This window comes from Ixodes scapularis, unplaced genomic scaffold, assembly GCF_016920785.2.
Source record: "Ixodes scapularis isolate PalLabHiFi unplaced genomic scaffold, ASM1692078v2 PGA_scaffold2__306_contigs__length_199485367, whole genome shotgun sequence".
Lineage (NCBI taxonomy): Eukaryota > Metazoa > Arthropoda > Arachnida > Ixodida > Ixodidae > Ixodes > Ixodes scapularis.
Genome location: NW_024609857.1, coordinates 25,884,901 through 25,903,759, shown reverse-complemented (window position 1 = coordinate 25,903,759; position 18,859 = coordinate 25,884,901). Strand labels below are relative to the sequence as shown.

At 47.9% G+C, this 18,859-nt stretch overlaps 1 protein-coding gene across 3 annotated transcripts in view; it reads left to right on the top strand.

Annotated features, from left to right (window-relative positions):
* Positions 1 to 427: 427 nt before the first annotated feature.
* Positions 428 to 18,859, top strand: part of LOC8039086 (major facilitator superfamily domain-containing protein 6) — an 81,408-nt gene continuing 62,976 nt past the window's right edge. Inside the window, exons 1-2 of one of the 3 annotated variants that reach the window (XM_042291782.1) lie at positions 428 to 825; positions 11,992 to 12,077. In XM_042291782.1, coding sequence (XP_042147716.1) covers positions 12,013 to 12,077 — 65 coding nt within the window. In that variant the 5' untranslated portion in view covers positions 428 to 825; positions 11,992 to 12,012. Of the gene's footprint in view, positions 826 to 11,976; positions 12,078 to 18,859 lie in introns of all 3 variants that reach the window. The other 2 variants (XM_042291781.1, XM_042291783.1) reach the window with 2 other exon arrangements.

Here is an 18,859-nt window from a genome sequence, read left to right as displayed (position 1 = left end):
CGCGAGCGATGTGAAGGTGAGCAGCCCTCTTGTCTTTGACGCTCCTGCAAGTTTTGGAACAAGCTCTGTTCCAGAAGAGGGCTAGAACGCAAAGTTTAGACCCCCAAGCCACGTACCATTTGAGACGTTGAGAGTTAATATAGCTTTAGGGAGCCGTAAAACAGGCAAGAAATCGGGTGAGGTGTTCCCCTTCATATTGCCGGCGGGTATACACATGAAGGCGCCCTAATTCCCACAGCTGCCACCGGATTCCTGCTAAGTTTCCATCATCAACGACTGTGACCAGATTGAGGCCATGTCCACCGCGCTGGTTATAAATTTCGGTGAAGTTAAACCTAAAGAAAGCATGAAATCGCCGCACTGGCAGCCCGAATCACTTTTCAAAAACCCCGCCAATATATCATTATCTAGCGCAATAGAGAGCCCGCGCTCGAGGTGTCGCCATCTGTCGAACAATATCGTAAACGCTACCTTTCGCGAACGTTTGCAACGCGATCGCTGCCGCTTTATTCTCGCTATTTATATATAACATTATCAGAGGTCATTTCAACAGTCACACTCATAAACCGGGTTTTCCAAAAGCTTATCAAGGAATTCAGCGAGTACCTATTGTGTTTTAGGCAGACGTGTTGTTTGTCCGGATAGGTTTAGACGGAACCAAGTGGCGGTGATATCGGTTTCGGCTCTACAGGAGTGAGGTGCGAGAAACTTGGATGCGGTTAAACTAGCGACAGTAGGGCAATACAAACGCTGGGCGAATTCTTTCTTCGAGCGATAGAAGTCAATGATCTTCGGCACCGAGCAAAAACGGAATACCAATCTAAGGTACGTAAATACTCTTCACGATACGAGTCGCATGGTCAGTTTCTAAGCCTTTTTGCTTTACGGTGCGCGTTGCTTAATATCGTGTAACTTTCGCGCTAGTTTCTCAGCGACTTGCCGCTCGTTTTACTTACAGCTCGGCGAACTGTCGTTTTGCACAACCGCGTGTACAACAAAAGATATCTGACGAAACACCTATCAACCAACCCAAACCAATGAAACTGTAGTGAACCATGCTACCATCTATCGGTGTAACGGCGAACTGCGAAGATGCCAATGTCCGCGCCAATTTCGAAGTATCCGCGTGCGTTCGTACTGCTACGGACCATGGTGCCTCGAGGGCGTCTTCGACTGCTGTGTTTAGCGTCCTATGCTGCCCATGCATCAACGTTATTAGAGAAGCACAGTTACAGAACTGCTCATAGACGCGGCTCGCCTCCCGTCGTTCGATATGGATGCATGGAATGCGCACGTTTTGAAACACGGCATCTAGATGGCGTTCCAGCACTTCTCCATCAGTGGAGCGGACAGCTATGAAACGAAAATCTGGATGGCGCTTCGAACGACGTGTGTGTGTGTGTGTGTGTGTGTGTGTGTGTGTGTGTGTGTATGTGGGGGGGGGGGGGGGGGGGGGACTGACTGATGTAATCTAATGTTGCCATACATCAGAACTTTTACATTAAACCTTCAACGTTCACTGAATGCCGAACAGGTATCCGTTTTCGTCTCAGTTTGTTCTACAAAAAAACAAAAAAAAAAAGTGAAATACTAATTTTTTCTCTAACTGACCGCAAAGCTAGTTGCGCCGTAATTTTGACGGTTGTGACGTACTCTGGCACAGGAACTGGAAGTTCTCTCGGCAGTAGGAGAATGGGAGCGTTAGTGGTGGCGGGTTGAGGGTGCGCCGGTAGGTTTTACTGCGCTGATAGCGCTGATAAGGCTGATGTCACCGACGTATTTTCTGAATCGGCGCCGCTCATTGGACACACTGCGGCTGAGCGAAATTCAATGAGATATGTTGCACTACAGCAACAGCATGGGACTAGTTTCATACGCCGGTTTGCCTGTTGGGAAGTGCGGCGAGTCTTCCGTTGAAGACTCCAGAACTCTCAACCCAACTGTCATTGTTGGTAAAAGGCGGCCCGTGTCAGTCGTTAGCAAAGCGACGTAGATGGAAACAAATTGCCGCGGCGTTTTTCGCGGCCTCGGAGATGCACGAGCGAGCTAACGTTAAAAACGATACGTTTGAACTACGACAGTGTCTGCAAGAGCCACGTAAATACCTGTTCACGCGCGTTTGATGGAAGTGCTCTATTCGCGCTGTTGGTAAGCGCTTCGCGACCGATCTTTTACGATTGCAACTGACGTGACACTCGGCAAAGGAAGGTTGGACCGGCATCGCACGTAGCTCCCACGAACTGTCATAGCTCGACAGTGACGTGTAGTCGTGTTAGAATGAAAATTGGCGTACTAATAACAAAGTGTACATGCCGTGTTACGAAGGTAATCCATACGGCGTTTATTTGAGCTATATATCACACAAAACAAGAAGATAGAATCGACGAGAATCCCTTTTCAACGACAGTGTTCGTCACCACTGCCTCTGAAAACCAGGAGATAACAAGAAGAGATTGACCTCACCTCTTAATCTAAATATGAGGTCAGCGATCAAACTATAATACGGGAAGGGTCCACAAGGGTCGCGCGGGCATACCCCATTCAGCACGCCAGCCGGTCGTGAGCAGACGGTCTTGGCCAAGTACCGTTGAAGCAACGCTGCGCCGAGTCGGAGTGCCTGCTAGGCCTATTTTTCTGCCGAGCTCGCTTGGTCGGGGTGGAGTCGTGGCCGTTGTAGCTTGTCTCGGGTGTTTGTGGATCCGGCGTTCTTGTCCGTCGTGGTCTGTTTCAAGTGATTATTACTTTTTTCTTGCTGCTTGAAGTCGGGACGCGCGAGAAGAGCACGTAGAAAAATAAGCGTTTGTTGGTCGTCGCGACGAAGTAACAGCCAACTGAGCGACACAGTAGGGTCTTTCTCTTGCTTCGTTTACCACACGATAGATGGCGCTTGGCTCTCAGCATTATCAAATTTGTCAATTTTCGTCACATCTCTAATTATGCTACAAAATGTGGATCTGAATATTAATTCACAAAACGTTTAGGAAACATTCGCTGGCTATTTATTGTTCATGATCGCGGTGCTGGTGACGTAGGCTCTTACCCAATAGGCGACGTGGATTCGGCTGATGTGCTGCGGTTCTGCGCATGCATCGCAGTGAAAAGGCGGAGAGTTTTTGAAGGAAAGAAGGCTCAAAAAAGTCCAGTTTTCTTTTGAAAGCTGATTTTTTTCTGGCTCCCTATTTTTGTGTTTTTTGTGTTTCTTTTCACACCTTTTACGACGATCGGTGAATGAAATTCGATTTCAGAATTGTTTCATGGTCCCTTTAAGAGCCTCACTATGTCATGTTGTTGCATGTCACATCCTGGCGGTTGGTCGATGCTAACGAGATCCTGCGAGTAGCACAAGCGAACGCTAGTGTCTCTGTCTTCACGGCGTCCTAACTTCCGGCTGCCGGAGCTTCCGTGGACTGCCACACTGGAGAGCAACCTGCAGCAGAACAGGCGTCTGCCACATACGTCACAGCTGTTGGGACGCCGCCAGGATCGCGATTGGCGAAAGCATGACACTTCTATGACGTTATCAAGCGGAAACCGAGGGACCCGTTTTTTGGACGTGGTAAACACACCAGTGCCCGTTAAAAATTCAGGCTATACTTCGTTTCAGCTCATAGAGTTATTATAATGTACGTTAGAGGTTCAACTGACGCTAGTGTGCTGCAGCAAATGGAAGCAGACAGCAACCAGTCGAAAACTGACTTCCGGTAATGCATTTCTATGGGACAAAGTGAGTGCATTTTCTCCCTGCGCTCGATGATAAAAGCAAATATCCCGAATAATTTGTACGTACTAGGTAGCTTGGGACATTTCTCAGTCAAGCAGACGAAATAATTGGTCAGTGACGACGTTTTCTTTCAAATTAATTGCATTAAAAACGAGGCTGAAACGGCTCCGTAAATGTATTTATGTGCACCGTCGGACACTGTTAGCGCGAACACGACGTCGGTGCTTTTCAACATGGAAATATACGTCCCAAACGAACGAAGGACCTCTGGAAAACTACGAAGGACGGCAAGAACTACGCAGTAACACTGGATCAATAACCCCCTGTGCATGTACGATCAAAATAAATAGAATGCCAAATAATATAGTTCGATTTTCAATAAGTACTGCTTTAATCTTTCTGCTCTTTGGGAATATGCTTGTTCGACGTTTAAAACGTCCCCCGCACGCTTGAAACCTAAGAAATATATATATATATATATATATATATATATATATATATATATATATATAAACTTTCATAGCCCACATACTTTATTCTTTACGTTTTGAATGTATTTAACCGCCCGTAAAGATCCAAAACGGGGTCGTTTTCATATAGTGACATGACTGGCATATAGCAATATATAAGCGTCACCGGAACGCTGGCGAGCCTTGAACACACTCTATATTCCCTTCGATTGTTATTTTGCTCAGAATCGCCGCTCGTTTTTACACACCTGTTGTGGAACAGAGGCTTGGGCCTGAAATATAGCGAAGTAAACGTCGTTCACTGATGAAGAAAAATGCGCTAACTAAAGCAATTGCACTTTTACAATGTGAATAAAACCCAAATAACAAAAGTGTTCCATGTTATTTTCCGTCGAAGAGACAAAATGCACGAGCGTTTTCCCATAAGAATGCACAGCAGCACAACAAAAATAGACTGGTTGCTGTCTGCTTCAATTTGCCATTCGGAAGTCGGATGGACACTAGCGCCAAATGAACCTCTAGCGTCAAAAGCGTAAGTCACCAAGTCTTCTCCGTTTATAGTTGGTTTATCGATGATAGAACACGCACAAAAAATGACGCACACTATGATGGTGCCTTTTTGACTGGTCCATCAGCTCGTACTGTCGGCTGCGTCTGGACTTAAAGTGAAACGAAGTTTAGACCAACTCATCTCACTGACGTCACGCTACTGCGGTGGCGCTGCTGTCGGTACTGCGCATGCGCAAACGCCTGCGCTTCTGCCGAATTCGGTTTCTGCGCAAGCGCAGTGCCTGGTGTGGGCAAAGCGGAATTGTCTGTAAACACCGTGTTGGTGTGTAGCCGTCGCATTCCACTGGCTAGATTGCTCATCTGCAGCGTGAACTAGTGTACTCGAAAATGCACCGCGCCAAGCGTTTATCGGTAATAAAACTGCATCTCCAAATTAATCAGTCGCGCTAGTTAGAAAGGTTATTGACACCTGCAGATTCGTCTTCGTTTCGGCTTCTCCGTCGCCATAACCGTGCCTTTGTGATTTTTTTAAATTTATTTGGTTTATTGCTGTTTATTTTCAACGTGATTTTGCGTGCTTTCTTACATTGCGTTCTTTTGGGCATGTGTTATATTTTGTATTTAAGTAATACTGATTTTATTAACTGCATCTACGGAGATCTGAAATGAATATTTACGTTGTATCCAAAAATACGAAAATACGTATTGGATAAAATACATTTACCTGAAAATTTACCGTAGCAAGGTCGAGAAACCCGAGCTCATAGCCTTTGGCAGGCGTCCCTGCTGCGCGGGAGTTTGTGAAGTCGAGGCGCGTCCTTGAGGAAAGCAATGGCTCTTGAAGCCTTCGCTATGCTAAAACTTGCCAGTGGAACGACAGCCTTAACAGTTACAGAAGTGAAAGGGAAGGAAGTTCGCGCAGACAATTGTTTCTCCCACGGAAATTAAAGTGTATTTGTCTATCGCCTGGTCACGGGATCGTCCGAACTTTCAAAACAGTAAAGCATGCGCTTCCAGGCTGTCGCGAGGGCAGTGCAGGCTAACGGGACCATCAAGAGACTGAGCCCTACGAACGGAGTTGAAGTCACGAATGTGAATAGGTAGCTATACCAGGAGAGTTCGATTCCCCCCTTCAGCCGTGACGGTTTCTACTATGGGGAGCTGAAGGGGTTGCGGATGGGGAGGAAAATGGGCTCTACGGTAAATGTTTTTTTAAGACCCGGCGCAGTCCTCAGGTAGCTGAGAGTTCAAATGCAAATAGCGAGGGTGGGAGGAAGCCTCGCAGAAGAAGGAAAACGAAGCAACTCAATATCGGATTTATAAACATGCAGGGAGCAGGAATAGAATAAAGTGGTTAGAGATTGCGGAACAATGAAATGATGGAATGATTTTCTAGTGTATGGACTAGCAGAGACGCGTCTTAAAGATATGGAGGAACCACCCTACTTGCCAGGTTATTTCTGGGTGGGATGCAATTGATGTGAAGGGGAACGGAAAGGGGGCGGATTGGGAGCCCTGGTGAAAGGACAGGGCTTGGAAAGGGTTAGGAAAATCTGCAAAGAACAGATATGTGTTTAATAGGTAATGTCGGAGGTTTAGACACGCTCATAGGATTTGTATATCTGAAAACAGGAACCGAATCAAGAGAGGAAAATGCACAGCACTTGACGTGCATTTCAAAAGATGTTGGGGAAATTGGCTCAAGTCGGGAAATAATTATTTTAGGAGACATGAATGTAGACTTAAATACTTCGACGGATATACAGATTCTACAGGGAGGATGCTACAAGAATTTTGCGATGCTTTTGATCTAGCGCTGGTTAATGCCCAAGTAAAATGCGTTGGAAAAATAACTTGGAAGAGAAACAATTCGCACTCAATAATTGACTATTGTCTCATGTCTAGCAAATTGTATAACAGATTAGGACATATGGAGATAGATGACGAGGGCACGAAAAGCCCAGGAAGTGATCATAAGCGACTTAAAATAAAATTTGGTGTAGCAGAACCAGAGTCACAAATTCTTGAACGAGAAAGTAAATCGACTCTAAACGACGCCCAACTACAAGAAGTATCAACGAGTTGAAACTATACACGTTTGCAAGTCCGGCTTCAGGGCGCTGCCATCTTGCTCACTCGGGTGCGCTTGGACGCGTCCTAATCTGATTACGAAGCCTTGCTAAGGCGTCATAATCGGATTATGGCCGCGCCCAAGCGCACCCCACTGGGTGAGATGGCGGCCCTCCTCCTCTCACCCCGTGCTTCGTCTGCTCCGCCGAGTCGGCTGTACCTAACATCCGGCTGGCGTGCAAACTCGGTTTAAAATCGCGTCATTTTGGAAGTTTCAACCGCAAATACGCGGATTTTGATATGCAAGTTATCGTGTAATGCTATGCCCGATAAAAAGACTAACCGAGTCTAATAGACTACTTCCATAAAGTCCTGCATGCAACACGGCGCGCGTTGCACTCTGGGAACTAGTTGGCCAGGGAGGAGGGTGGCATGGTTTCGGTTTCGATCGACACGTCGACAAGAGATTATACACAGAGCGTGGACTATTAACGGCCGTTATCTCACGTTTCCTGGTCCCGAGAGCGTCATTTGTGGTCTCTAAACTAACCTAAATGGCCAGACCTCAAAGCTTTAGCACAAGCCTGAAACGTATAGCTTGTCTTAACACATGCTTGCTGTATTTTTGTACTTGAGCCTTCCTGTTAGCGTTCCCATTGAGGTATGTGGACGAGCCAGTGCTGGGAATCTCGACGCTGCGAAGCTCGGGGATCTTGCTTGTGTACGAATCAACAAGCCGTAGCAACCAATAAGTATGCATACATCGAGCTCGCGCCTTTACATTAGTGTTGTTGATCAGGCAGTTTGTTTCGTGCGTCCATAGACGAAATATTACTTTTTGCAATTACTGTTTTTCTTAATATGCCTGAGTATGCAAGGTAAAACTAGGAGGCGCCATTGAAAAGCTTAATTTTAACACACTCCTTATCTCTTCTCTGTACGGACCCGCAGCACTGCACGAAGTGAAGTCCCTACCCGCTTGCATTCCGCTAATATTCAACATCGCGTACGCGCATAAAGTTATCCTGCAATCATATAGGCAAATTCGCACATACAGATCGTTTTAAGAAAGCAAAAGTCGAGCACTTGTGTGAAGAATGTCGCACCGTTCGCCGGAAGTGCGCCGGACGGGTGCGCCAAACGAACGAATTCAATGCGCGTTTGACGGTTGCTAATGGCCATAATATATTTGTTATGTGTTTGCTTTCTTCCTACCTGAGTATGCCTAGATACTTTCAGACACACCGTTCAGGCACAGATCTTGGGCGTCAGTAAAAGCTCGTCCAAAAAGGCTTAGCGGGGAGTAGGGGACGCTTGTTAGGGCCTCCGTCGTAGCTAGCCGATCTCAGCGTTTGCGAAAAGTTAATCTTCTATCAGTATAAAATTTGAGTGGGAGATATATGATGACACGAGGAAGACATCATAGTAACTTTTGTGCAGTAGTGAGGTCGAATTTATTACGTTTCCTTAAAAGTTCATGCGTAAACGCTGGGTTCAACTTTGATTCCCTGTGAGGATGCGGCTTGCTTTTCGCCCAATGAAGTAACAAGAAGCGGACGCTTGGCAAACAAAATACGTGTAAGGCTCCAGATGAACAAATTTCAGTTTTAGTTCACTGGTACTAGACGGGATAATTGAAATTGAGCTCAAACAGGCAATCGTGGGGTGAGGTGAATAAGCCACGATATGTTGCATACGCACGCACAATATCCGGTGCTTCGGGAATCAAGGAAAGTGCCCCGGTCTTCGTTTTGAATCGCTCGAGAATGAGTGTATTGTATGTTAGTGAAAAGTCAGATAATCGAAAGCGCAAGCAGCGCGTTCGGTCACGGCGTGATAGCATGAGATGAAGCTGCTCAGTCGAAACCAAAACTGAGTGGCCAACTAGTTCCCAGAGTGCACTGCGTGGTATTTCGCCGCGATGGGGCACGTCGGTTTTGGAAGAAGTCCATTGCAATGTTCCCTGCGTGCGAATAAAAAAAAAGAAAAAAAGAAGGAAAATCTGTGTCACAGTGGCCGGTCGCTACGGCGAAAAGTGAATCCGGTTGCTGTAGCTATTTTACTATACGAAGTTCGTACTGGTGTAGGCCTTTAGGGACAATGAGTGGAAGTCTGGAATAATAAAAAAAAAAACGTGCTCTCCTGTCGCAATAGACGCAGTGGTTGAGGTGCCGGCTGACTCCACTGCTATTGAAGTAACGGAACAAAGAATTGTAAGCAGTGATGAGCGCAGGCCAGCTGGAAATTAATCGACATCTTGTAAATCCTGAGATGGGGAACGATAAAAAAACGGACGAACACAAGAAAAATCTCAAACGCTGCTTTAAAGATTTTGTTGTGTTTGTCCGTTTTTTTTCTATCGTTCCCCATCTCATGGTTTACAAGATGTGGAACAAAGATATGCTAGTTGATCATTTACTGAAATTAAACAACAGAGCGCTAAGGGCTGATTTTGGAGTAGCCATAAATATTCTAAGAACGCGAACCACTTCATAACGGCAGCCACGAGCGAGAGTTCGATGTTCGGTACAGTCCGCCGATACAGCCCAAAGATGAATAAAACGCGAAACACATGTACGACGAAACCGTCCGATCCGACGTCCGACCACGCGATACGACGGTCGGAGGCGAGGGTTTTCAACGCTCCGATGCTACGAAGACCCTCGCCCCCTAAGGTCATTCCGGCAGTCCGCACGTCGGATCGGAAGGTTTCGTCGTACATGTGTTTCGCGCTTTACGGCAACCTCTTCGGTTTGTCGTCTGCTAGCAGAGTCGGGTGCGTGCCCTCTCTCGTTTTACCCCGCCGAACCTGCTGAACTTCCCGGATGTGTGGATAGGGCGCTGCGGTCTAACAAAATGGCGCCGCCCTAACCGCTCATTCACACTGGAAGCAAATCCGCGTTCGCAAAGCGGTTGCGAACGCGGTTGTGTAAAGATTCAGTGCAATGGCACGCGCATTCGAGGACATCAAGTGCGCGTGCAATTGTACTGGATCTTTATACAACCGCGTTCGCAACCGCTTTGCGAACGCGGATCCGCTTCCAGTGTGAATGAGCAGTAAGTGAGCTAAATGGAATGGTCTGGACTCAGACAACTGGAGCGAGATTGGACATGTGACGATTTAGTAAACACCTTTAAAAGAGAGTTAGAGAAGCTCAAAATCAAATCAAACGAAGGGGAAGAAGGAGAATAAAACACACACCGAAAAGCAGGTGGGACGGAGAAGTTAGTTCATAGCAGGGCGACAAGAGGCCTCAGGGGAACACAGATGGGCGAAGAAAAAGGGGCGACGCACCCGCTGAAGTAGCCTCCAAATGCGATGCATGTCAGGAAAGAAGAAAAAAAAGAGGCATCTGCCCTAATCCAGGCCAAGTTTGGTAGAGCTGGAGTGCAGTGGATGATGGACGTAAATCCAAATGACAGGAATGCAGCAAAGAAATCCTGGGAGCACATTAATGCACAAAGGAGGAAAACGGAAGGCTTCCCTTTCTGGTGTTTCTTTATGTCCAAAATCGGCGGATGTTTTTGGGTGTTTATTTATTTCCAAAATACCGGTGCATTTCGGTGAATTGTCTCGTGCAGACGCTTGAAACGGCTTTTATCGACGGAGAAAATCGCGAATAGAAGAGAACAATCAAGACGAGTTACGGTTCAATTTTCATTTACATCTGACACACAATATTCTTCACACTTCATTACTCTAATATATGCATGCATACATTCCAAGCTTCGCACCTGTCATTCCCGCCCGCTCCTTTCTGTTGACTGCGCACAATTTCGAGAGCGCGCGTCCTACATTTGCGCTAAACGCGGGAAGTCCCAAAATGTCCAAAGAGCCTTGGTACAGTACTGGCCTGTGTGGCGAATGCAGCTTCCGAACCCGCTTCGACCCACTCAATATGAAAGACGCTTCAAACTCCCCAACTAGGGTCCACAGAGAAGGAGAGAAACCTTCAACGGGGCCATCTACACAAGGGCACAATCAGGACAAACTTTTGGGGAGATAAACTGATGGTCAAAGTAATGAGCACCGACACGAAAAACACATCCCGATTACTAAGAGACCTTAGAAAACCTAAACGACGACTGCAAAGAAAAAATATAAACTAGTTTGAGGAACGTTTACACAAAACCTTTTCGGTGAAAAAAACAAAAAACAAAAAAAACTGGCGTTTGTACGAAAATATTTAAAAACCGGTGTTTTCCGGTTCTAACCAATTTTTTCTTTTCGACACCGGCGGATGGTTATAGGTCTTTTTCGGTTAAAATCGGAAAGTATACAGCCTAATTATGACGTAACAACTGGTCGGATGTTTTTCGTGTTTTCTCGCGTTTAATTTCATCTTTGGAGAAAACGAACGTGATATTCAGATTCACGGGTTAACAATACTCTAAATTCACCTCTAACTCGTTTTCTTCAAGAACCCTTTCAGCTTCCCTTTAGCTGTTTATACTAAAACCCTGGCCAGGTGGGGCAAGCCTCCGCCCGTTTCAAAGGGTCCAGCCGTACACATTCATTCATCCATTCATCGTATGCGCATATGCTTTGCTCTAAGAAAATATGGTTTCTGCGCGTGCGCGGTAGCCATAGCACCTGAACTACCGCGGCCGCTGGTCAACCATGAACGCGTGCAACGCTCATTGTTTCTGTTGCTGTTTAAATATTTTCCTGAAAAGCTACAGCTTGTTTTAATTTCGTTACGCATAAAGCACGCCATTTCTGCTGTGGTCTCTGCTAAAGTAGATCAATTTTCCATAAAAAAAAAAAAAAGTGCTAGTTTTGCGTGCTCACGCGGGACGACGGGCAACATTTCAGTCGTCGGAAGAAACATAGAAAAAAACCTATCGTCAAATGCTCGTCGGTGCAACCGGATACTGTCCATCCCGCGACGCGTATCGCTTGCATGCAGACGACGGTTTCGGTTCGCCTGCTATGGCTCGTCTCCGTGTCGTCTGCTCAACGCGCAACCCTGCTGCTGCGCCTGCGCAAACCGAAGGTCACTCGCTCTCGTTTCTTGACATCGTTCGCTGGCTGCTGGCGGCTGCAAGCTCCGCCACCTCCGCGACGTTAGACACGATTACGCAACATTCTTTGCCGCGCATGCGCATTACGCAGGATTGGAGCCGAGAAGCGCGCCTAACGAAACGCGGCTGCGGTAACTTAACGTAGTACGTACGGTTTGTGGAGTTGACGTAATACCGCAGGTCTTGCGCCACCAGGTTTTGAACGGACACGAAGACATGAGCAGTGCCGCCACTTGCTACAGCTGCGTACCCGGAGACACAAAGGACGGCATGAAAGCGAGGTAGGTCGCTCCTATCTTTGATTAGACACGTGGAGTTCTCGTAGGGGCACATCAGTGTACGCTAGCCTCTATTTTGTCGGACGCTGCTGATTATTTTGAGACGATGCGGAGGACAAGCTTTACTCGGGGACAAGTTTTCTTTGGCGTTTCCGAGGAGAAGAGGAAAGCGCATGCACAGCTTTACTCGAGACTGAAAATAGGAGAGGGCAGTCGTGCCCGTACTTATGACTGCATTAATAATAATCAGACTAATTTTGTCTGTTTATACAGCCGGAAGTTTGTCAGCCACAAGGAGCGTCTGATGTCTCAGCCGTAAATGAGCAATTGAGTCAGTGCTTGCCAAGTTGTCCTCGAGCATATTAGGCGCGGTTAGAAACGAATGTGTCACGGTGAAGACCAAACAAAAAAAGCTGTCTATACTCCTTTGCACTCTTTTAAGGGGATACTGAAATTACGATCGAAACATACCTCTCACGTTCAAAAATAGATTACGTACGATCAACAGAGTCTGCCAATGAGAATCGCACGTTTCCAAAGGGCCGATTCCAGCGAGCGTTCGAAGAACAGCCACCGGAAAGCGCGATGCGTCTCGGGAGATCCGGCGCCCCCAGCGCGTTCGTGACGTCACGTTTTCCTTCACAGGCAAGGCTACAGGGAGGCTGCCGTGGTCGTGAATTTCGCCACTTGGTGGCGTCAACGCGTTATTCCACCTGACTGTTCGAGATGCCCGCTCCCCGCAGTAGGGTGTACGTTGAAATGAAGTTTTGGGGTGTCGTATGTGGAACAAGAGGTGTAAGAATATACCTTTTTTTTTTTTTTTTTGTGAGAGTGGGACGTCTGAAAAGCGCGGCCCTTTCCCGTAGGGCGGTGTGGTCCCTCCGCGCGTTGATACCACTAGGGGTAGGTAAATTTGGCACTGTACCTAGGGGAGTCGTAGGCGGTCAAATTGCTCCGTGGTAGTGTGTACTAGAACGCCTTATGCCATCTAAGAACCCTTCTAGAATACCTTATTCGTGGCTCCTGAAGCTTCCAGGCTTACGCTGGCATCGGTGTTTACTCGGCTTTCTCGCGGTGGCATATGCCATGCCTTCCACGAAAAAGAAGAAAACGCAACGCTGGTGTTTTGTGCCGGGGTGCGATGGAGGGTACAAGTCGTGTGGGGATAAGCCATCCCTTTTGCGGGCACCGAGAAACCCCGACGCGTTTCAGAAGTGGGCCTGCGCGTTCCTCAGGGCTTCTCGGAGAAGCCTCTCGAAGAAAGCACCGCCGTCTGCGAAAGGTATTTTGATGACAGGTGTACAACAGGTGGGTACATCTGCGCACCGGGCCGCCTCGCGCTAATGAAGTGGGAACTGCTGCAATTGCTTAAAAAAGCAAAAGTGCGACGTTGGTATCACTCACGAAAAAGAATACTGCAACTGTCAGATAGGCCAATGTAACCAAGAGCTGCGTTTCCTTCGAGACGTTTGCAGCGTCAGTCTCCAAAGCGCCACCATGCGGCATCCGCTCACCGGAAGCAGGCCTCGGCGTTCGCTTTTTAAAAAGCGAATATTACACCTTACCCGCAGGAGCGGAATAGGCGCGGGAGAGAAGAGTAATCCGGTTCAGCCATAGAGTTATTATAATGTACCCCAGAAGTTCAACTGGCGCTAGTGTCTATTCGACTTCTGGGATGCAAATTGAAGCAGGCAGCAACCAGGCTTCTTTTGCGGTGCTCCTGTGTTTTCCTATGGGAAAACGCGCATGCATTTTGTCTCTTCGCCGTAAATTAACATGGATTCCTTTTGTTCTTTCGGTCATACCGAATAGTATGTACTATCGTGGACACTGTTAGCTATAACACGGCAGCGGCGGCCGCCCCGTACCCCCAGTGCCCCATAGCAGGCGCCGTCCGAAACTCCGCGCATGCGCCGTGTGACGTACTCGCTCTTCCCGCCTGCGAGCACACCCTCGCTTTGTCGTCTGCTAGGCACAGAGCAGACGACGCCGCAGCGCTCGCCAATTTTCGCTGAACATGGTTCAGCGAACCACCGCGTATGAGGTGCCCACGGTTGATTCCCTGACTCCGCTGGCTAAGGATAATCATCGTATACTAAATGTAACATCACGGTAGATTAATTTTTTTTTATGAGACAAACTTGCAGTTATCATTCGTTTCACTTTAGGTCTAAGTGCTGCGGACGCTACGAGACGATATGACCCACCAAGCAGCGACGAAAGCGCTTTTTGCACTTTATTGGGTCCCCTGGGGATGCACTCCGTGACGTTGCACCTTTGCCGCTATTTGATTGGCTCTGTCGTTTTGAAGCGTACGCTGCGGTCGGACTTAAGGTGAAATGGAGTACAACAGTCTATTTCTGTATCACACCTGCTGCGCTCATACTGGTTTGCGAACGCATATCGGTAAAAATGCTGTTTCTGACAAAGCAAAAAAAAAAATCTTAAACAGGGGTTATGCCCTAATGACTCTGCAATCTGCCCCAATACAAATCGCCGGTTGAAAATGAGTTTGAGACCAGGGCCCGTTTGCTCGAAGCGCTAACCGCGGCTAAGGTTAGCCGCAGTACCTAAGAGAGGGATTTTGAAATCACGTGACTGGTTCGGTAGGGATGCGGGGAAACATGGCGGCGCTCCAGCGAGTGAACGCCGCTCGCTTTGGAAATAATATGTCGTTGTAGCTGCAATATCGGGCGCGTTAGTCAGCAACCAATGGTGCAGGAGGCTTTCGCTTTGCCTTACACCAATTAAACCTAAAAGCATGGGCAGTGACATCGGCGCATTTTTTAGATAGTGTTTCGATTCTGGGCATTCCTAAGCCTAAATGAACGCGATAATTGTCGGCATGGCAACGTCTTTAGAAAGCGGATTGCCTTGACTCAATCGGCCGAATATTGATAGCACACAAAAGCAGACAGCGTCCCAACAGACTTTCTTCTAAATTATCCAAGCATCGCGAGGAGAACGCTGGAAGTGTAATTCTACCGTCCACGCGCGCTGGCCTTCCTCTTATAAAAGATTCGAAGTAAAAAATCATAATAAGGCTTTAACGAACGCGCGTGCAAGGCAAAATTTGTTTTATAATTTTTGCTTTAGAACGGTTACTACTGCAGACGCCAGCACGTGCGACGCGTGCAACTACAGTCATAGCATGCACCTCGGTGCTTGGATAATTTAGAAGAAATGTCTGTTGGGACGCTGTCTGCTTTTGTGTGCTATCAACAATCCGCTTTCCAAAGACGTTGCCATGCCGACAATTATCGCGTTCATTTAGGCTTAGGAACGGCCAGAATCGAAAGACTATCGAAAAAATGCGGCCATGTCATTGCCCATGCTTTGATGTTTAAGTGAGGTAAAGCAAAGCGAACGCCTCCTGCACCATTCACTGTCGACTAACGCGTCCGATATTACAGCTACAACGACATATTTCCAAAGCGAGCGGCGCTCACTCACGGGGGCACCGCCATGTTTCCGCGCATCCCTACCGAGCCAGTCACGTGATTTAAAACAATCCCTCTCCTAGGTACTGCGGCTAACTTTAGCCGCGGTTAGCTCTTCGAGCAAACGGGCCCAGTTCGCTATAGCGAGGGTACCAGACGAGCAGCACTGTAGCATCACCTACTCTGCGCCTAGCAGACGGTAAAGCGAGGGTGTGCTCGCAAAAGGGAAGAGCGAGTCCGCCGCACGGCGCATGCGCGGAGTTTCGGACGGCGCCTGCTATGGGGCGCTGGGGGTACGGGACGGCCGCCGCTGCCGTGTTATAGCTAACAGTGTCCACGATAGTACCTTTATTATCAGTGTAAAGGTGTAACTGCTTGAGTTACAGTATTTTTCTTCATCTGTGAACGATGTTGAACTTCGCTATATTTAAGGCCCAAACCTTTGTTCCGTAAGAGGTGCGTAAACACGAGCGACGATTCTAAGCAAAATGCCAATTGAAAGGAGGGTAGAGTGTGTTCAAGGTTCGCCAGCATTCCGGGAGCGCTTATATTTTTGCTAATATGCCAGTCCTGTACATGCCTTGCACCTACGTCATTAAAATTGCATGCTGGGAGGGCCGTCGCCATTACGCCGTACCAAATCGTCATCGCTGCATAGGAAGTTCCCTGGGCCCGTTTGCTCGAAGCACTAACCGCGGCTAAAGTTAGCCGCAGTACCTAGGAGAGGGATTTTGAGATCACGTGACTGGCTCGGTAGGGATGCGGGGAAACATGGCGGTGCCCCAGTGAGTGAGCGCCGCTTGCTTTGGAACTAATATGTCGTTGTAATTGCAATACCAGGCGCGTTAGTCAGCAACGAATGGTGCAGGAGGCTTTCGCTTTGCCTTACCTAACTGAAACCGGAAAGCATGGGCAATGACATCGCCGCATTTTTTAGATAGTGTTTCGATTCTGGGCTCTCCTAAGCGTAAATGAATGCGATAATTGTCGGCATAGCAACGTCTTTGGAAAGCGGATTGTTGATAGCACAGAAAAGCAGACGGCGTCCCAACAGAGCTTTTTTCTAAAATATCCAAGCACCGAGGTGCATGCTACGACTGTAGTTGCACGCGTCGCACGTGCTGGCGTCTGCAGTAGTAACCGTTCTAAAGCAAAAAGTATAAAACAAATTTTGCCTTGCACATAATTTAGAAAAAAGTCTGTCGGGACGCTGTCTGCTTTTGTGTGCTATGAATACCCAGCCGACTGAGTCAAGGCAATCCGCTTTCCAAAGACGTTGCCATGCCGACAACCACCGCGTTCATTTAGGCTTAGGAATGCCCTGAATCGAAACACTATCTAAAAAATGCGGCAATGTCATTGCCCATGCTTTGCGGTATAAGTTGAGGTAAGGCAAAGCGAAAGCCTCCTGCATTATTTGTTGCTGACTAACGCGCCCGATATTGCAGCTACAACGACATATTAGTTTCAAAGCGACCGGCGCTCACTCACTGGGGCACCGCCATGTTTCCCCGCATCCCTACCGAGCCAGTCACGTGATCTTAAAATCCCTCTCCTAGGTACTGCGGCTAACTTTAGCCGCGGTTAGCGCTTCGAGCAAACGGGCCCTGGAGTTGCCGTCAGTTTGCCTAGCTGAGCGAAGGTTTCGCTACGTAGAATGGTTATGTGCGGTTATTAATCGTGCAAACAGGACTAAGAGCAACAGGCGTCGTGATCGTAACACCGTCAGTGATGCGAGATTTTTCAAACTACCTAAGGTGATCTCCGCTCAGTGTCGGCGGACACACGAACTGTCAAAGAAGCGAAGGAGCATGTAGTTTGCGAAGATTAACAGGGCCGACCTGGTCGCGAACGTGAACACACAGGTGTGCAGCGAGCACTTTGTTACTGATAAGAAATGCTTCTTCTCGTTCTCCGTTTTCGGGACATGTTCACCCGGTTGCTCTCGCAAAATCGAGTGTGAAACTCGGCGCAGCATTCTCTGCTGCGCCGAGTTTCGCGAACGTGAGCGCGTCAGCGAATGGGCGTTTTTTCTTTGTTTTACAGGAGCTCCTTCTAAGTTGTTCGATGACACGAACCCTGACTGGGCGCCGAGTTTGAAGCTCGGTTACACGGACGAAGGAGATCGCTCAGCCTCGAGTCGCACCGCTCGAGGCTGAGCGAGTTACGATAGGGAAAAAGACGGCGTCGAATGCCGTGTCCACGCCGACGCGAAGTTCGTAGAGATCCTCGACGTCGCAAATTTCCACCTTCTTCGCGTATCTCGCTCTCGTAGGCCCAACGAGCTCGTCGAAGTAATCTCCGAAGAGCGGCAACTTCCGCTCCTCCGGTGGCGGCATATTTAGCCCGTAGGCGCTGGTAAAAATAGATTAAAACGATTTGTTTACAAATTGTGCGAAGAACAACAAACACACACAAAAAAAAAAAAAAAAAAGAAAAGAAACGCTACGCTTTCAAACTGCGTAAACACGTCACGGTCGGACGAAACACGCCGTCGACTACGCTTTAGGTTCTCCGGTCCTCCGGTGGTACGGAGCAATGGCGATCGGGGGCGGGGCATCGCGCCGTGACGTCAGGCGCAAGGCATGTATATCAAGATGACTCCGTCGTCCATCTTTACGAGCGGTTAAAAACGTTCAAAACGTAAAGTATAAAGCACGTGGGTTATAATATGTTTCCTTTTTAGTACTTCCTATGCCGAGCAGCTTTTATCGGGCACTTGTTCCCTGGCGTCTTTTTATTTTCAAAGATTTTGAGCGTGCGCGTAATGTTTTGAACGCAAAAAGAGTGTCTTCGCACATATTCATGAGCAGAAATAACGCAGTACTTATTTATTGCAAATCTGACAACTTTACGTGGCCTTCCATTCACTTTGATCGTCAACATGCACATGGCGTTACTTACCCAGTGCTACTGCGTAGTTCTTGCCGTCCCCAACCGCCTGTCCCCGTTCGCAAAGCCTTCTCATATAAACCCGCGCTCGTTTCCAAGCCGCGCAAGCGTGTGTCGTGATCTAGTCGGTATGGTCACGTGACGTCACACTTGGCTGCGACGTCATCACCCTATGGACCTGCTAAGTTCAGCGGTAAAATTTTCGCTAAATTTGCCGAGAAAATGTTCTCCCAAATTTAGCAGAAGATATTCCCGCCAAGTTTAGCGGGTCGATAGGGTCCTGACGTCACACATGACTGCGCGCGTTGCATTATGGGATTTTTTGGTCCCACAGATGCCGCCGCCTGATTTTCTGACACGAGCTCCTAACGCTATCGCGTTAAAATTGGCTAAACAAATCACGCGCAGTGATTAGTTGCGCCGACGTCATCTTTTTGTCACTAAGTGCACTAC